At 47.5% G+C, this 17565-nt stretch overlaps 1 protein-coding gene across 4 annotated transcripts in view; it reads right to left on the bottom strand.

Annotated features, from left to right (window-relative positions):
• HNF1B (HNF1 homeobox B) overlaps positions 1 to 17565 on the bottom strand; it is a 50803-nt gene that overhangs the window by 25702 nt on the left and 7536 nt on the right. For 2 of the 4 annotated variants that reach the window (XM_075994378.1, XM_012781969.3), the window contains exons 3-4: positions 15077 to 15341; positions 13452 to 13687 (exon numbers count right to left, since the gene is read on the bottom strand). In XM_075994378.1, coding sequence (XP_075850493.1) covers positions 13452 to 13687; positions 15077 to 15341 — 501 coding nt within the window. The remainder of the gene's footprint in view (positions 1 to 13451; positions 13688 to 15076; positions 15342 to 17565) is intronic. The other 2 variants (XM_012782284.3, XM_012782046.3) reach the window with 1 other exon arrangement.

Here is a 17565-nt window from a genome sequence, read left to right as displayed (position 1 = left end):
TTAATTCTCCCATGATTCTGGGACAGTCAACTTTTGGGCCTTGCCATTTTTGTCTGTAAAATGGGCATACAGATCTCCCTTCAGCAGGCAGAATGATGAATGGATAAAATAGTATCAGAGAAGCACTGGGTTCTTCTGGGAGAGAAAATGCTGGGTAAACAGAAGAGCAAAGTCAGCCACAAAAGCATGACCATAATTGCTCTTTTAGTAAGAAGAGAGGAAGGAAATGGAGACTCCTGGGCCATGTGGGGCTCAGCTTGCTCCCCATGTGGCCATTGGCACTGAAGCCTGGGGGTTCCTTTCATTGGTATCCGTGAGCTGCACCCAGTGTCTGGTGGGATGCCTTTCACCCTTGACATTTCAGAGCTAACCTCCCATCCCTGATAATGCAGGAATGTTCCTCTGGCTGGTGGACCTCTGCCAGCACTGAGTCCCAGCCACCAACAGAGTAAACATTACTCAACTGGCCAGGGCTCTGTCACACACATTCTTCCCCTGTGTTCCTAACCTCATGCAGAGCGCAGCCCAACCCTGTTGGGTCTGGAAACTGGGAATTTAAACTCAGACAGGAGGGAGCATGCAAGGGAAAAAGCTCTTCTAAAAGGAAATAACCATGTCCATAAATTATGGGTAAACAGAACTGTCTTTCCTATGAAGCCAAAATACTGTGTTGGGGAGAGTACTGTGTCCTGACAGTTCCACCTTCTCCCTAAACACAAGTTCCTTTTTCTGAGGACAGAGGCAGAGAGACAAATAATTCAGTCCAGTGAACTTCTGAGATGATCATTTGGAATAAAAGAAGAATGTGAATAATCCCCCAGCTTGAAACAGGGAACTTCAGAAAGAAAGCTTGCAAATGAGTTAGCATTGCTGCCTCAGTTTCCTCATTTGTAAGACAGGACTTTTGCCAGTTCTTATTAATATTTCCTCCTCTCCTATGATAAATATTCATGTTTGCAAGAGAGTTTAGGAGATTAAAACTCTGAAAGTCTGGGAGGAAAGAGCTGATGCAAGATGAAAGCAATTTAAACACTGGACTGGTTTCAATTCCAGATCTCTTTCTACCTAAGGTGGCTTAGTTAGGAACTCAATTCATAAGAGGAGGAACACAGACAAGCCTGCAATGATGGTAAACATTCTTGACTCAAGGAGTAAAAGTTGAGTGATACTTAAGGGAAGCCCACAAACTGGTTTTCTTATAAAAATCAAAGCAAATGTAACTAAGAAAAGAAAAAAAAAATAGTCTTCCATCAAAAGCTTCTTAGATGAGAACAGAAGCTAATGTGCACAGTGCACCTGAAGAAAATTGCACATGTGGGGGGGGGCGGGTAGAAGAGCAGCAGAAACTCCGGGTGTCCTCTCCTGCAAGGTTTACCTCTGCCACTCCGCCTCGCCCTTACCAGAGGGCAGGTTTATGCAGGCAAACATCAGGTGGTTTGTAAGGAACACTCCAGCCTGAAGACTGTTGCTGCAGGTAAAAGAAACCAGCCAGCCCTAGGGGGACTGGGCAGTCCATACATACGCATTTTATACCACCTGATTCTTGATGTCTCAAAGATGCCCATTCGACAGAGTGGGAAACTGAGGTTCGTAGAGGGCAAAGCCATTTTCACTACTTCTCGCTAGGGGTCTCCCAGCCAGTCAGTGGTATTTCAAAGCTGACCCTTCTCCCTTTCCTACATAAACCCCAAGTAGACTCCAGATATGTTGAGCCTCTCCTTCATAATAGTTTGAAATGATTTTATGGTTTGTTTACTTGTTTCTCGGCGGCAACCCTCAGTGGAATGTAACCCCATGAGGGCAGGACCTTGCCTGTCCTCTCCACCATCTCCTTGGCACCTTGCACAGAGCCCAGCCCATGCTAGGCACTCAGTAAACATCTGCTGAAGGAGCAAATGCTGAACAAATGACTACGCTCCAACTTGGACCAGGGCTCCACACCCCTTCCCCTTTAGTCTGTTGAGCTGAGCGGCGGCAAAGAGACTGTGGTATATAATTTATCCTCTAAATCTCTTGGTTTTTCTATGGGGAGGGGGAGGCAGGCATTCTTTTTAAGAAGGGAGAAGAGAAGGAAAGAGAGAGATTAAAATAGAATCAGAATGGAAGAAACGGTATTGACATATTTGGGCAGTTTCACGTTTAAACGCACAAGGTGGGTGAGGTGAAGAGCAAGAAGGATGCAGCAGGACTTTCTCCGCACACTGAGATTTGGGACAGTCAGTGCTTTGTCTTGTGCAAAAATGGCCAGGGAGATGCCTGTGGGAATGACCCATTCTCTACTTCTTGAGGCATAAGCATAACACCTATTACCTGGAGCTCTTTAAGGGAGGTGGGTGGGCACTTCCATTAGCCCAGACTGACCTTTTCTAAAGGTTTAAGGCTGTGAGTAGGAACCCCAAATGTAGACTCACCATGTTAGAACCCAATTTGGGGCCGGCTGGGTTGATTTGGGGATAAGGAAAAGGGTTGATTAATGGGAACTTACTTTGGCAACCTAAATAACTTAAATGCCTTTTTCTCCAAAGAAACCAGGGTAACACTGGGAAGGGTTAATGGTGGACATGGTTAGGCCTATGGGCTGTGAGGACAGACAGTGCCCTGCTGCAGTCTGGCTCCTGGGGTCTGGTCTTTTCTGAGAAGCTGCCTTTGCAGGCAGGAATAATATAGCTGCAACAAAGGCCCTAGGCTTGGCTGACAAGGAGGATGGTGATGCTCCTAGTGGGTCTGGGCAATGGGAGAAAGGCTATAAAGCCATCAGCAGACCGAGCCACTGTATCCACACAAAAGTAGGGCCCTATAAACAGACATCTGTATTGTGACTGAAGGGCTAATAAAATTGCCTTAGAAAAGGAAGGTTTTCCACTGCAGCCTATTCATAAGCAGGACCCTACTGGGAGCTGATACCCAGGAAGAAGATCCTTTGAGGCCTGGCAAGTGTCAGAGCTGCCTCATTATAGGGGTTTGCTTGGCCAGACCCAAGCCTCTTCATCACTGTCGCTGAGGACATCTCCATCAGCATCATTATCATCATCATCATCACCATCATCATGACAGATAGCCACAGATCCCCCAGCAGGCCCATGGATGCTGGGCCCAGGGAGCACCAGGTGTTGGTTACTTAGACCTTGGAAGGTAGATCATTACTGGCTTCCATTCTGCTGGGAGAACAGGAGCACCCGCCAAGCGATCAGTTTTGTTTCTGTCTCTCTGATTTGCAGTGAGTCCAATCCCTTTTCTAGACTCCATTTTGCTAATGGAAATTCAAGAGGAGTAGTTCTCACTCTTTTCTTGTCCTAGGGATATTGGTAAGAGATTATAAAAGGAATTAAAGTAGTAGAACATTGAATTAACTATTAGAACTAAACTAAATGAATAGATTAAACTAGTAAACTAAACTACTGGAAACTAAACTAGTAGAACATTAGAAAGAGTCATAATATATCCTTTGAAAACTTTATGGTAGCATTTAATGTTGACATTATTTTTGTGAACTGTATGCTCTGGTTAAGCAGTGTTAATAGGGGTTGACCTGGATAACACTGTTTCTAGAAAAGATAAAATATGCTTCAAATAATAATATATACATATGTTATATATAATGAAACTAATTCTATGCTCAGTTTAACTCCAAAACTAGATACCAAACTTATAAAACAGGGGGGTTATGCATTAAGCTTTGACAGGAAGCCCTCTATAATAGATATCTTCATTCCACAAATGTATGGAGTATCTCATGTGCCAGGCATAGGACTGTGGGCTGGAGACATAGTGGTGAAGAAATTCAACTCATGCTTAGATGTTGGTACAGACCACAGTTCTACCACTCAGGATACATACATAGTGAGCTAGGTGTTTAGAGACTTCAGGAACCTTCTTCTTCATAGTGAGAATAAGGCTTATAGGTAGATATGAAAATTTATATTTCACCTGGATTCTAGACAAGCAGTTCCCAACCTTTTTGGCACCAGGGACCGGATGCATGGAAGACAACTTTTCCACAAACCCTGGAGTGGGGGAATGGTGAGTGATAGGGAGCAGCTGTAAATACAGATGAAGCTTTGCTCACCTACCATTCACCTCCTGCTGGTTCCTAATGGGCCACGGACCTATACCAGTCCATGGCCCCAGGGGTTGTGGACCACAGTTCTAGACAACGAAGAGGACATATTTCTGTTTCCATCTGTAAAACACTTAGAGATAAATTAAGCACTTGCTTTGTATCCCCCATGCAAACTGATGTTACACAAATAGGAGATGTCGTTTAGGAGTTTTCTGAATAAGAACCACTTGGGCTTCATTGCCAGCCCAGTCCAACAGATGCTGATCAGGAATAGGCACCCTGCAGTGAACGAGGTCAGAAGGCATGGGCATGCAGGCTGCCACTCAAAGGCTCCGAAAGTGTTAACCTCCAGCAGTTATAGGTGTCTCGTTTATACCCATTATAAATCTGTTTATTGTGACTGGCCCCACCCAATCTGCTGGTGCTGTAAAGCTCTAATGATCCCTAATAAAGGTGGAAGGCTTCTAACAGCACATCGTTCCTGAAATGGGGAAGGAGCGAGGGAGCGAAGGAGGGAGAGAGACAGATCATGAGCTCAACAATAAAATATCACAATGGAGAACACCTCCCTCTGCACTTCAAGCAGCAGAGTCCTGGGCTCCCCTGAGCCTGGATGCAACACACAAGCTCCAAACAATAACCTGTGAGTTCTGAAAAGCCCTCATCCAACACCACCCATTTGCCAGAATCCCCAAGAAGTTAAATGATTCACCCAAGGTCACCCCTGCTTCCTAGTGGCTCTGGTCTCTTGAATCCTGGAGCAGGGCTCCTCACCCCAGCTGCCTCTCCTCTCCCAGTTTAGCAAGTGACCATCAGGATTATCATCAACCCCTTCAGAACTCTCCTGCTCTATCTGGCCTAGAGATGTCTAGTGATGTCTAGGCCAGATAGAGCAGGAGCTCTAAATCCAAATCTCTTAGGGCTTTTGTTGAAACTTCACATGCCTGATGCCTGGCCCTCCCTTGCTGACCCCTGCCAATTCTGATTCTAAAGGTCTGGGTGGGTGGGGAGACACTTCTATTTTTAATGCGCTTTCTGCGTGACTTTTATGTGGTCTAGGAAGCAGGTTTGAGAACCATAGACCTTGCCAATACTTGGGTTCCATTGTTTCTGATGTCTCAAACAACAAGCAGTTTCATGGAACGGGAAATTCTTTCAGGGTGAAACTGCAAAGCCATACCCTTGTCAAAAACCAAGGGAAATGCAAAGCTCTTCCTCTCTCTCAATACCCTGAAGGTTCCCAAGTAATCCGATAACACTATAATGGCAGCTAACCTTCCTTGTCAGGCACTGAGGTTGGCACTGGCTGTGGTTTTTATCATATTTAAGTCTTACAATAGCCCTAGGCAGATAGGTATCATGATCTGTATTTTATAGATGAAGAAACTGAGGCACAAAGAGGCTAATAATTTGTTTGAGGTCACGGTGCCAGATAGTGACAGAATCACAATTCAAACCAAGCCTGTTTTGGGCATGACACCTTGCTACCCAGACACAGCCACCTGGCCTCGAGAAGGGACTGCCTGGTACCAGCTCACCTCGGATCATACAGACCTCCCTTGGGAAAGTCATCAAATGCTAAAGACCATCTACATGTTGGGAAGAACATGCAGAGTACAAATCTGGAGAAACTTGGCTCTTGACTTCCCAAAAGCATTAGAGAGACCCTCCCTTGCTGGTTGACTCACACTACTGTGCAATCATGGAGGCTGCTGGAGTCACAGCGGAGGCTAACGGGAAAGTATCTTAAGTAGATGCATGCTCACTGGTTGAAGGAACTGGCTTCCAGAAAGCCCTTAGGAACTCCTAAGGTGTCCCTATGCTCGCTGCTGGGTTGTGTGAAATCTCCCCTTCTTCATGCTCCTTTGCCTGAAGTTTAGGAGAGCTTCCCTTCCAAGAACAAAGGCCATTAAGCTTCTTAGATGTGGCCTCCACCAGGAACATTCCACACCCTCTCTAATTGGCAGGTTCCCAGGGCTAATTACTAACAAGCAATACACATGAGCAGGGTACTCACACTCCTTTAATTAAAGGAGGAAAATGCCCTATTAGATGCAGGAAATTCACAGCCATCTTTTGAACCTGACCTCCTGCTACATGGTCATGAACCTACCCATACCAATCCACGGCACTTCCCAGCTTCCTCTCACTGTTTTCTATGGTACTTGATATGTTTTATGGATGTCACAGAGCAGTCCTTCTAGAAAGAATGGGAAACTGCCTCATACCCAATGTGCTGTAAGAAGCCAGCTTGTATTTGCTGCAAACACCAAGATAAGTATTGAGTTGGAAATACTCAAATTCTCTAAAAATCAGTATCAAATGAAACCCCCAAGAGGAACAGGGAAAGAAGGAAAAAGACAAGGCTCTGCAAAGAATGATAATAGCTACTATTTATGAGAGCCTGTTATATCCTGGTGTTTTACACATATATATTATCTCATTTAATTCTTCCAGCATTTGCATGAGTGGGTGTCCTCACACATTGAGAAACTGGGGCTCAGAGATTCCAGAGGCTTTCCCAGGGTCACACAGCAGTAAGGATGAGGTTGAAATTCAGGTGTGCCTTCATAGCCTATGACTTTGTTGCTCTGCACACTGGATTTAAAAGAGTATTTTCCCAGGGTATCCTTAGAACATATTAAATGTCGGGGTTGGTGATGGTGATGCCAAAGCAGGTTGAGAAGGAAATTAATTGCTAATCAAGTAGCTCCAAGACCCATCCCTCCACCCGACCCCCCCACTACTCAAATTGTGGACTCTGGACCATCCTCTTTAACAGTGCCTGGGAAGTTGTTAAAAATGCAGAAACTCAGGCATCATCCCAGGCCTACAGAATCTTAACCTGCATTTTAACATATTAATATCTCCATGTAATCGGCACACACTGTAATATTGGAGAAGCTCTATCTTAGAGCTGATTCTCAAATTAGCTGCACATTAGTATCACCTGGAAAGCTTTAACAACTACTGATGCTTGGTCCCACTCCCAGAGATTCTGATTTAATAGATCTGGGGTGTAGCCTAGGTATTGGGATTTTTAGAAGCTCCCCAGGTGATTCTAAAGTGTGGCAAAGTTTAAGAACTATTGTCCCAGTGGGGTGGTGGGGGTGTCAACAAACTGTGGTCTGTTGGCCAAAGCAGCCTGTTTTTGTATGACCCGCAAGCTAAAAATGGTGTTTAAGTTTTTAAATAGTTGAAAAAAAATTTTTAAATAATATATGGTGATATGTGAAAATTATATGAAATTCATATTTCAGTCCCCATAAATAAAGTTTTGTTGGAAAATAGTATGTTCATTCATTCATTTACATATGGTCTATGGCTGCTTTTGTGCTAAAAGGCTGCTTTTGTGCTAAAAAGCTGCTTTTGTGCTAAAAGGCAAAATTGAGTAGTAGTAACTGAGACAGTATGTCCTGAAAAGCTTAAAATATTTACTATCCAGCTCTTTATAGAAAAAGTTTGCCAAACCCTGTTCTAGAGTATTTGTGAACAGCTAGGATGATAACCATGATTGACAGCTTCATTTGACTTTATTTTTGAGCTATATTCCTTTTATATATACAGTATATGTATTTATATTATATATATATTTTTTTTTCTCTCTCTCTCTTCCTCATTAGTATTTCCCCCTTGAAAAGTGGGGAGAGGCATAAGGCCAGATCTTGTTCCTTTCTATTAAGCAGGTAGCTTCAAAGGCCCTTGCACAGATCTCTGCCTCTCTGTGCTCCTCTGGTGCTTAATTCTGTCCAAGTTCCTGTCACTTCCCATCAAACCTTCAACAAACAGATTCCAAGAGCACTTCTCCCATAAGCTGCAGGCCAGGGCTGTGTGCTTGCAGGCAGCTTCCTTCCTCCTCAGAGCTAACTGGAGACGGCAAGGAGTCCTTGAATCCTCTAAGGATCCTTCAGGGGGATTAGGCATGACCAGCAGGGCTGCTTTAGGTGATAGGACTCCAGTATCTCCTGGCCCCTTTGTGCAGAGGCTGGGAGCCCCACCAGCGCAGCAGCCCAGGTTCTTTGTATGCAGACCAGGGTTGGTCCCCTATCTGGGGAGGCTGACAGCAGAATGCTCTGAATGCCAGGTCTCTTAATCTCATTAATATCCTGATTGTCTTCCCCAATCTAGTGGCAGCCGATGGGTGGTACCCACAAGATAAAATGACCTTCAAATTCAAGAGATAAAATGGCAGCTAGATAAAGTCCCTAAATCAGAGAACACTGGAGCCATATTCACCACTGAACCGCATGTCAGTAGGAAAGTGTTTCCTACAATAGCAAATATTTCTAGGCAGGATTTGTCTCTCTGCTGAACTGAAATAATCTGCTACCTAGGGACAATGGGGCTTATTTACTGTGGGGACCTTTGCTGCTGAGATGAATATTTTTACGACTGCCCTCATAAACCTCCTCCCCTTGTCTGCTGCCCAGGGAGGGGGCGGAGCTCCCAGAGGTGAGCTGAGGTGCCTGTGCTGTCTCCAAAGCCCCATTAAGTTGTTAAGGCATTTAGTGCCCCAGACAGTGCTGACTGCAAGGGCAGTTCAAATCCCCACACAGATGGGGATGGGGTCTTGAAAGCGGGGGCTTTGATTTCTTCCCTGGGCAGAGCACAGAATCCACCTTGGTTAAGGGCAATGGTTGAGAAGGAAGCAGTAAACTAGCCAGATTGGATGTCACCAATCCTTACCCTTACCCCACCTCTTTGGCCATGGTCTCCCAAAGCCTCTATGTCATTCAGTGGGGAACAGTAGGAATGTGGGAAAAGAAGACACTATAAAAGGATTGATTGATTGTATGTGTGTGTGTGTGTGTGTGTGTGTGTGTTGGTTTTCATGCCTGAAAAGTTCTTAGCATCTGCATGAAGCAAAAAGAGATGAACAGCATGTGACGGCTCAAAACCTGTCCCTACTACTCACTAACTATATGACTTGGGCAAATTACTTACATTCTAAATATCTCACTTTCCTTGATTGTAAAATGGAGGGTAACACTACAGATGGTTTCTACCCTGCTAGGTTGTTGCAGAGGTTAAACAAGATGATGCGTGCAGGTGCTCATCCGAGGGCCTGGTACCCAGGAGTGCTGGATCAACACTACCTGTGACAATTACGCATTTGTAGTCACAACCTTGCCACAGGAAATGTTTGAAATTTCCTTGGGTCCTGCAGATGTCAGTGTCAGGGAAAACGACAGCATTCACACAGGTACCCAGGCCAGGAGTTCGGCTTGTCTAAGACCCAGGGTACATTCATGCAGACAACTTGGGAGGAGGTGTGAAGGGGATGTGGGAGAGGCAGGAGGCAGGATTCTCTGTTTTTCAAGCTCTGACCCTCATCAGGGAAGTCAAGTCCACTGGGCTTGGACAGTGAGGAACAGAGTTCAAAGGAAAGGAAGAGTAGCAGCTGCAGAAATAAACGTCTCCTCTTAGGTAAAGAGGGCGTGTTCTGGATCCCTGGAAATTGTCCTGGGGAGGCCTTTTCTTTTCTCTGTGCCTCACTTTCTTTCCAGAAGTGAGTCCCCACTTCCTGCTTGAAAGATGATACAAAAGTGAGGACATAATGTGTGGGAGAGTGAGGACTAATGAAGACCTTTTGCCCCTCCTTCTACCTCCTCAAGGCAGTGGCCAAGTGAGTTTGCTGCAGACTGGAGCAAAGGGTACAGGGAACAAGGCCACCACAGATCACGCAGCAGATACCATGCTTGGGCCAAGGCTAGCCTAGTTTCCATCCCACGCCACTTCCTCCTCCTCCTCGAGCCAATCAATACAAGCACCAGTCTCCAACCAGTGCTTTTCCTTGCTGCAGCCCTGCCCTCTGACCTTTTGGGGGCCTTTCTCTTGATTCATCTCTAGAATGGAGGTAGAGGCCATCACTCCGGGCCTGCTCAATGGCCTCAGAATGGGCTGTCATGGGGCCTATAACCAGGGACAGCTCCTGCTGGCCGGAGCTGGAATGGGGGGTGAGGGCAGATAAAGGCCTTCCAGGCTGAAGATAAATGGCTGCCCACAGCCTGCTACAGTAACTTCAGGCCCCCGAGAAGAGCAAACAAAGGGTGCCCCTGTGACACTCACTGCAAAGATGAAGGCCCATCAGCGCAGCCAGGCTGGTTCAAAGCCCCAACTTAATTGTCAATTAAGCATGCATAAGGGGGACAAAGCCATGACAACCCCTGGCTGCATGCTGGTACGTGATTGTAAAGCCGAGGAGGGGCAACGCCGAAAACAGCTGATTCTGCTGACAGTGTGTTTGTAGGGCACCTTGTAACCAATCAGCCGCTGACAGAGGCAAAGTGCTCCTCCTGCCACCTCTATTGTGCCGGACATTCCAGGACCAGGGTCACACTGTGGTCATCATGGGCAAGTGGGCCACAGTGTGGTGAGCATGGCTGGGAGGAGGGAAGGGGCTTGATTAGAGAAAGGGGGCTCTGCCTCTCTAGAAAGAGGGTTCTAGGGGGAGATTCATTGGCAAGTGCTGCCAGCCTTTCTGGCTCAGGTGCTGGAGTTTGGGGAGGAGAGAGGGTAGGGAGTGGGGATGGCAGACTGAGACCTCACTGCCCCCTGCTCAGCTTTAGAGGTTGCCAGTACTGACTCTAGATGTTGGTTTCTTCTCGGCAACACGCAGAGCTCATTTTCTATTCTGCATTCAATGACATTTTGGGTTTGGTTAGAGACCACATCGCAGCTGCTGACGCTGTGATGGGAAGTGCACTGTGCAGCTCTACAGACAGGCTAGACTTCACCTGCTGTCTGCCCAGGTGCATTACCTAGGAGCCCTGTCACGGTGCATGCACCATCCTGGCAGCCTGAGACACGGACACAGGGCTCCAGGCCCAGCATCTTCCACCCTGGACACCAGCACAGTGGCAGCCTCTGCTTTTGGCCCCAGGGCTGGGATACATCTTGCTGCCTCTTAGGAATAATGAATGCACCAGTGTATGAAATTAAAAAAAAAATGGACTTCTGCTGCCTGCCATTCTTTCCACTGCCACTTGTTTAGCCCTCTCTAATAACAGAGCAATAATGGTGATGGTAGTATGGGTTATTGGGCAAGGGGGTGTTTACACATCCACCCATTTAATCCTCCCATGTACCCTATGAGGTAGGCACTTATTTCTCCATTTTATAGACGGGAAACTCAGACTCAGCAAAGTTATATGAATTAGCCCAGTTATAGCCAGGCTGGTTAGAACCAAGATTCAAAACTATACCCACAGAAGCCAATCTGTGGGACAAGGACCAACTTGAAGAGCCCCGAGTGAAAACTAAGGCAGAGGGGAAAGCAGCCATTGAGTTTATACAGAGTGTCCCGTAACTGCTGCTCCAGAAATAGCAGTAGGATCTCTCCCTCCCTAGAGAGACCCACAAAGCCCCCAAGACAACATTGATCCCCTACTAGACAACAAGGTTCAAGAGGGCAGGGACTTATGTCTCATTCACCACTAGCCTGCGGCCAGGACTGGGTAAGCACTCAAGGCACATTTGTGCATGGGAAAGTATGGATTAGGAATCAGCAGACCTGAGTTCTAGCCCTTGTTTTGCTACTGTCACTCTGTGTAACTTGGCAAATCGCTACCTCTTTCTGAGCCTGTTTCTTTTGTCCAGGTTACTCTGAATTCTAACATTTCAATGATTTTTAAAAATGTCCGGACTTCTTGTGCACTCCAGAGAAGCACTTCCAGTGGGTCATGCCTTTCTTAGGCTCCGCTCCGAGGGGTCCCCAGGCTGCATTTCCTGTTCACTGTGCCCAGGTTCCAGTACCTGCTCCCCGACCCACCAGCCCTAGCTCTCTCTGTCTCCTGTCAGAATACAAAATGCCTAAGCTAATGACCCCGTGGTGACCTCGGCACAACCCTAGCTTGTCAGAAAGCTGCTGGGCCTTTATTTGGCTTGTGGGCTCCCTGACTTTGGTGTGGAGATCACAGGTCCCAGCACAATGGCCATTGTCTTCTCAATAATGCCCCTTGCCCCAGCCACGCCCCCTGCAGCTCTCAGATCCAGCTCCGTGGATCACTGTGGCGGGCAAGTGCTCTGCTCTCACTCAGTGCCAGCCACATGCCACTCACCGCTGCCCTCTCAACCCTGCTTTGAATTTCCGTACAGGGGCAAAGTTACTCTGCACTCAGGCCAGAATTTGTCTGGGGGTTTCTCTGCCTCTCAAGAGTAGTCCAGATTTTCTCCCAGTGTGGCTGAGCCCTTCTCTTCTGTGGGAACAGGACCTAGAGGACTCCCAGCCCTGGCCCAGCCTTCGTGCTGGGCACCGTCAGGCTCCCAGGGACTCTTGGAGAGGACATGCTATGGGAGGGCATGGTGGGGCAAATCTTATGTACTGCCCAGCTGGTGGCTCTCAGCCTGTCCTGGTGGTTTTGATTACCCACCCCCAACACTTGGATCAGCTCCCAGCTCTTGGGCCTTTCCTATTTGAAGGGCAACCAGCCTGCCATTCGAGGAATAGGTCTCAGAATCACTCCTGAGTTCAAAACGGTGCTTGGCTTTCCTTTTGCAAGCCCTTCTGCAGAGCAGGCAGAAAGACTGTGCCACACTTTGTCCACATGGACACCACACTCCAATAAGCAGGCCAATTTTGGGAGGCCAGTTTTCCAGGAAGAACTAAAACCCAGAGGAGGTGCTCAATCCCAGCCTGTGCCTGCCACAGTGCTCAGCATAGAGGGGTACTTTCCCCCAACAAGGATGTAGGATTCCACCCCAACGAGCCCAAACCCCACAGCAGAGTGATTCTAATCCGGGCCAGGGCCTGGCACACAGTAGCACTCAATCAGGCATGATCAAGTAGGTACTCAATCGATTTTGGCCAACTCATCAATACACAGATTTCAAGTGACCCCACCCTAACCCTGATGGAGCACAGAAGCCAACAAGCATAGGCTGCCAATAGAGTTGGCCCTTCCCTAAAGGCCACTGGGCTTCTCCTGCTGGAACTGGACAGAGTGCTGGGGTATGATGTGGCCAGGGCTGGAGGAGGGTGGCCAGAGGGCCATTCTCCATTACAGTGATGGATGGTGCACAATCACAACCCCTCTGCCTGCAGTTTGGACCTGGCACGCCAGTAAGGCAGCCTTCCCAGCGCATGATCTGAAGGCTGCACTGACCTGCTGAGTCAGCAGCCACACAGGGAGAAGACGGACGGAGAAGAACAAGATGGAGGGCTCCCTGGAGGCCCAGCTATTCCTTACACAGTGATGGCTGAGCAAGGAGCTGGAGGAAACCTGACCAGAACCACAAGCTATTTTCACGAGATCATTCTGGCAATGAGAGGAGAGCAGCCCTAGGACCCTTCCAAGCCATTTGCTCCTCTGAAAACTCTTGACCCAGATGAGACCCTGGAGAGAACCAGGATGGTTGGGTTGCTGAGCGGTGAGGCCAGGCCCCTGCTTACCTGACAGCTTGTTTGGAGGAGAGGTGCTGGGCTGGTGGTGGGGGGAGCCGTGGGGGAGCAGGGGGTTCAGGCTGTGCGTCTGGTTGGAGCTGTAGGCATCCATGGCCAGCTTCTGCCGGAACGCCTCCTCCTTCCTGCGGTTTGCAAACCAGTTGTAGACACGGACCTCAGTGACCAAGTTGGAGCCCAGGCCATGGGCTTTGGAGGGGGACACGCCTCTCTGCAAACATTCTGCCCTGGGGATGGATGGAGGGGAGATGGTGAGTGAGGGTGGCGGGGTCTTGGTTAGGAGTATGAGGAGGCTGAGGGTGGAGTGGGAGGCTAGGGAGAAGCCTGTCCCAAGAAAAGGTCAATCCATGGAGTTGTCTGATGATGACTGGAGCAGGCCTGGACACAGGGACAGAGCAAGCTACGCTGCCCTGGAAATCAGGGGCTTGGGCCTCTGGTGTGGCTGGACAGGCAGTTCAGGGGGAACATCCAGAAGGGGCCTCCTGATACCTCCTTATTTAGGCATTCCTCCCACCACACAAAAGGCAAAGTCCTTTTCTGGCTCTGTCTGAGTCCCTTTAAGCACTGTGACAGACTTCTGGTCATGTGGGATTTGGACTCCCCAAAAGGGTGCCAGGAAGCCGGATTCCTTGTCTGTACCTCAGGAACCCCCTCTAAAGGGCAGGCTGGTGGAGTACAAAGGAAGGCACCCAGAGATGGCTGGTCTCTAGTTTTATCAGAGCTGGTGAAACCCCAAGCCCAGGTGTGAGATGTTCTCAGACACCACTGGGTGCTGTGGGGCTTTTCAGTAGCAGGAAGACAGAGCACAGGCCTAGGACTCTGCGGCACACACAGGCCGAGTGTTGTGCCTCCCTGCTTCCCAGCCTGACCTCCCTGGCTGCAGCCTTCCATTGCCAAACAGCCCAGAGACAGGGGGAGAGCCCACAGGCCTTGGCCAGAGCAAAAAGCCAAATTTTTAGAAAGTCAATATTGTAGTCTAAGAGGATAGGGCATGAAATAAAAAGATAGTCCAAGGATTTCTAATAGTCTTTTTAAAATTACATGTAGTTATGATACAAAAAGAACTCTGTTGGGTCAGTGTGGGCAGAGTGGACTCAACAGATCTAATTCTTATTTTCTGGCCAAGTTTCCTGGTATAAGACAATAGGTAGAAGCCAGAGCTAGAGCATGCGGCTAAGGGATAGTTTTGCCCTGGCCTGTATGTAGGTCAAACACATAATTTTCACTTCATTTGCATCATATTTTACACCAACATTCCTAAGAATGTCTTCCCTAGATTAGCAATACATGGGACCGTCAGTATTCACAGAAGGAAGATTCCATGGTTAACAACCGATTCAATAAAGCTAAGTGTGTTTCTAGACTGCAGAACTTCTCAGAGCCTTTAATATATTGATATATGTTGTGGCTCTCTAAGAGGAAGTATCCATCTGATGGTTCTCTAACTTATATATTAGTGAACTGAAACTGGGCTTCTGTGGAACACATTTTGGGAAACCTTGATGGTTAGCCACACTTATCTGGATAATCAGTGCCTCAATATCCCAGGACTGAGGGGCTAGATCTTGGGTCCATGTTCTTGCCTGCCTGCTCAACTGAGCTTCTGGTGGTGTTACCTGTTGCATTCTTCCACTAAGGCCTCTCTCTCTTCCTTGCTGGGGTTCTTTTGCCGGTCGTAGGCCTGGTACAAGATTTGCTGGGATGCGGGACCCCATTTGAACCGGTTGCGGCGCATCTTCTTGTTGGTGGGCTCAGAGCAGGCATCATCGGACTGCCCAGGCCCCTGGCTCTGTTGACTGAACTCTGGAAAGAGAAACAGCAGCTGATCCTGACTGCTTTTGTCTGTCATATTTCCAGAACTCTGGACTGTCTGGTTGAATTCTGAAAAGAGAAAGGAGTAGATTTGATAGGGTCTGTAGCCTTCACTCAGCAGACAGACAGACAGACAGACAGACAGACAATGGACAAGGACACCTTTTTCCCTCTCCCCTAAGGTTTGCAATCTGCTCTTATCGCATGTGGGGGCCACAGAGGGGAGGCCTCACCACAGGCCCTTACTGCCTATGCCAGTTGTTCCAGCAAAGCCACCCTTCTCCTTTCCTTGAAGGAGCTCAAATGTAGCCAACCATTGTTCTAAGAAAATTAATTTTTTTTTTTTTTTTGCTCCCTGGCTTTCAGACATGAAGCAACACTCTGAAACCTGAACTCTTGTATTTTGATGTCAAGTGTATGAGCTCAACCAGGTCCCAGATCTAGGGGGAAATTGCTCAAAGATATAATTTCCACTTAGACAAAATATTCAGAGACTGTGAATAGCTCTCCCCACCTGTCCTTTAGGAAAACCCACAACCACAATTTTTTGAATAATGCTTTGAAATTAATATAACTAGAAATTTATATTAGAAAGAGAATATGCTCTTTAGATCCTAAATAATTTCAAAAGCAATGAAGTGTGTGTGTGCGTGTGTGTATATGTGTGTGTGTGTCCAGGGGTCAGTTTATGAGGGAGACAGTTCAAGGGGGAAAAGTCTTACAGATTTGCCCACACATCTGAAAGATAGCAACTAGATAAGACTGTAAACACATGACTTTTCCAGGAATGGCATTTCATGAATAGATAGAATGTAGACGGAATGATCCTCCCTGTCTGTCCAATTCCCAGGGCCCACTGCGACCCTCAACACATTTTTGTTGAATGAATGAAAGAAAGACAGCAGCTTGGTCCCGTGGTAATACCTTAGCCTATGTGGTTTAAATGAGATTTGATGTTTACTTAATTGAAGAAGAAAGTTTTGTTATCCTCTTCCTTATATGTGCATGAAGTGTTCATCAGGGGTGATTCATTCCATTTTACAGATGAATAAACATAGAAGCCAAGCACTGTGCTAAGCAAGGACACACAATAAATCCATTTCCTAGCTCCTGGTCCACACATTCTGGGCCTTGATGTTTTCATTTCTTAGTTCCTGGAGTCACTACCACAGGTGTCAGGGAGTTGAAGTCTGCAACCTCCAGTTGCAGTGAGCCCCGAGGAAGAGTCTGGACGTGCCATAATTTGTACATGCTATCCTTCCTGCTCCTTTGGACAACTGGATCCAAAATACTCAAGGTTCGAAAGTCAGGCCCTATTGAAGGTTGGAATTCATTCTGCAGCACCCTACTGAGGGGTCCTCCAATCTATACACCCCCAGCAGCTGGGAACTTACTACCTATCCAAGGCTCTATTTCCATTGTGGTCCAACATGAGGAATGGTTAAAGCCCCTAGCCAGCCTGGACTTTGGATCCCTGCTGCAGGTGGTGTTGGGCTTTGTTTAACCAGTTGCTGATTGGCCAGGTTAACATGTAGTCTCCTCCATAGATGGACTGAACTTGTCACTGGGGCCTTTGATTTGGGCCCCACCCACTTTGGATGAGTCTCAGGCCACCTGAGGGCTCTGTTCTCATGGGCGCCCAACAACGCCTTGAGAGACCCGAGAGAGTCTCTGCCAAACTTACTGGCAGGAAGTCACTGCTTCCATGGGACAACATGGGGCCCCAGCCACATTGCTCAGTTCCGGTCACTCAGCTTCCCCACTGTGCAGTGGGACTGGCTGAAAGCTGAAGGAGCACGAAATTGTCCTTTAGAGCATCTACCCCTAGTCAGGACAGTGATGATGTTGACCCAAATCCCTCTGGAGTTATACTTTTCAGTGTGTTTTCACGCCTCTCATATTGTTTGATTGTCACAGCAGCTGCCGAGCACAGTTACTTGAGGGAGAAACAAAGGGGGAGGAGGAAGTTACCTGCTTCAGTGTCCATTCTCTTCTCTGCGGGCCCTGCATGGCCCGCATGAGGGACCCTGTTCACTTGTGTCCCTCTTTTATTCATCTCATTTCTTTTTTTTTTTTTTGAGACAGAGTCTCACTTTGTTGTCCAGGCTAGAGTGAGTGCCGTGGCGTCAGCCTAGCTCACAGCAACCTCAAACTCCTGGGCTCAAGCAATCCTCTTGCCTCAGCCTCCCAAGTAGCTGGGACTACAGGCATGTGCCACCATGCCTGGCTAATTTTTTCTATATATGTATTAGTTGGCCAATTAATTTCTTTCTATTTATAGTAGAGACGGGGT

Source organism: Microcebus murinus, chromosome 18, assembly GCF_040939455.1.
Source record: "Microcebus murinus isolate Inina chromosome 18, M.murinus_Inina_mat1.0, whole genome shotgun sequence".
Classification (NCBI taxonomy): Eukaryota; Metazoa; Chordata; class Mammalia; order Primates; family Cheirogaleidae; genus Microcebus; species Microcebus murinus.
This window is presented reverse-complemented; position numbering and strand designations above follow the sequence as displayed.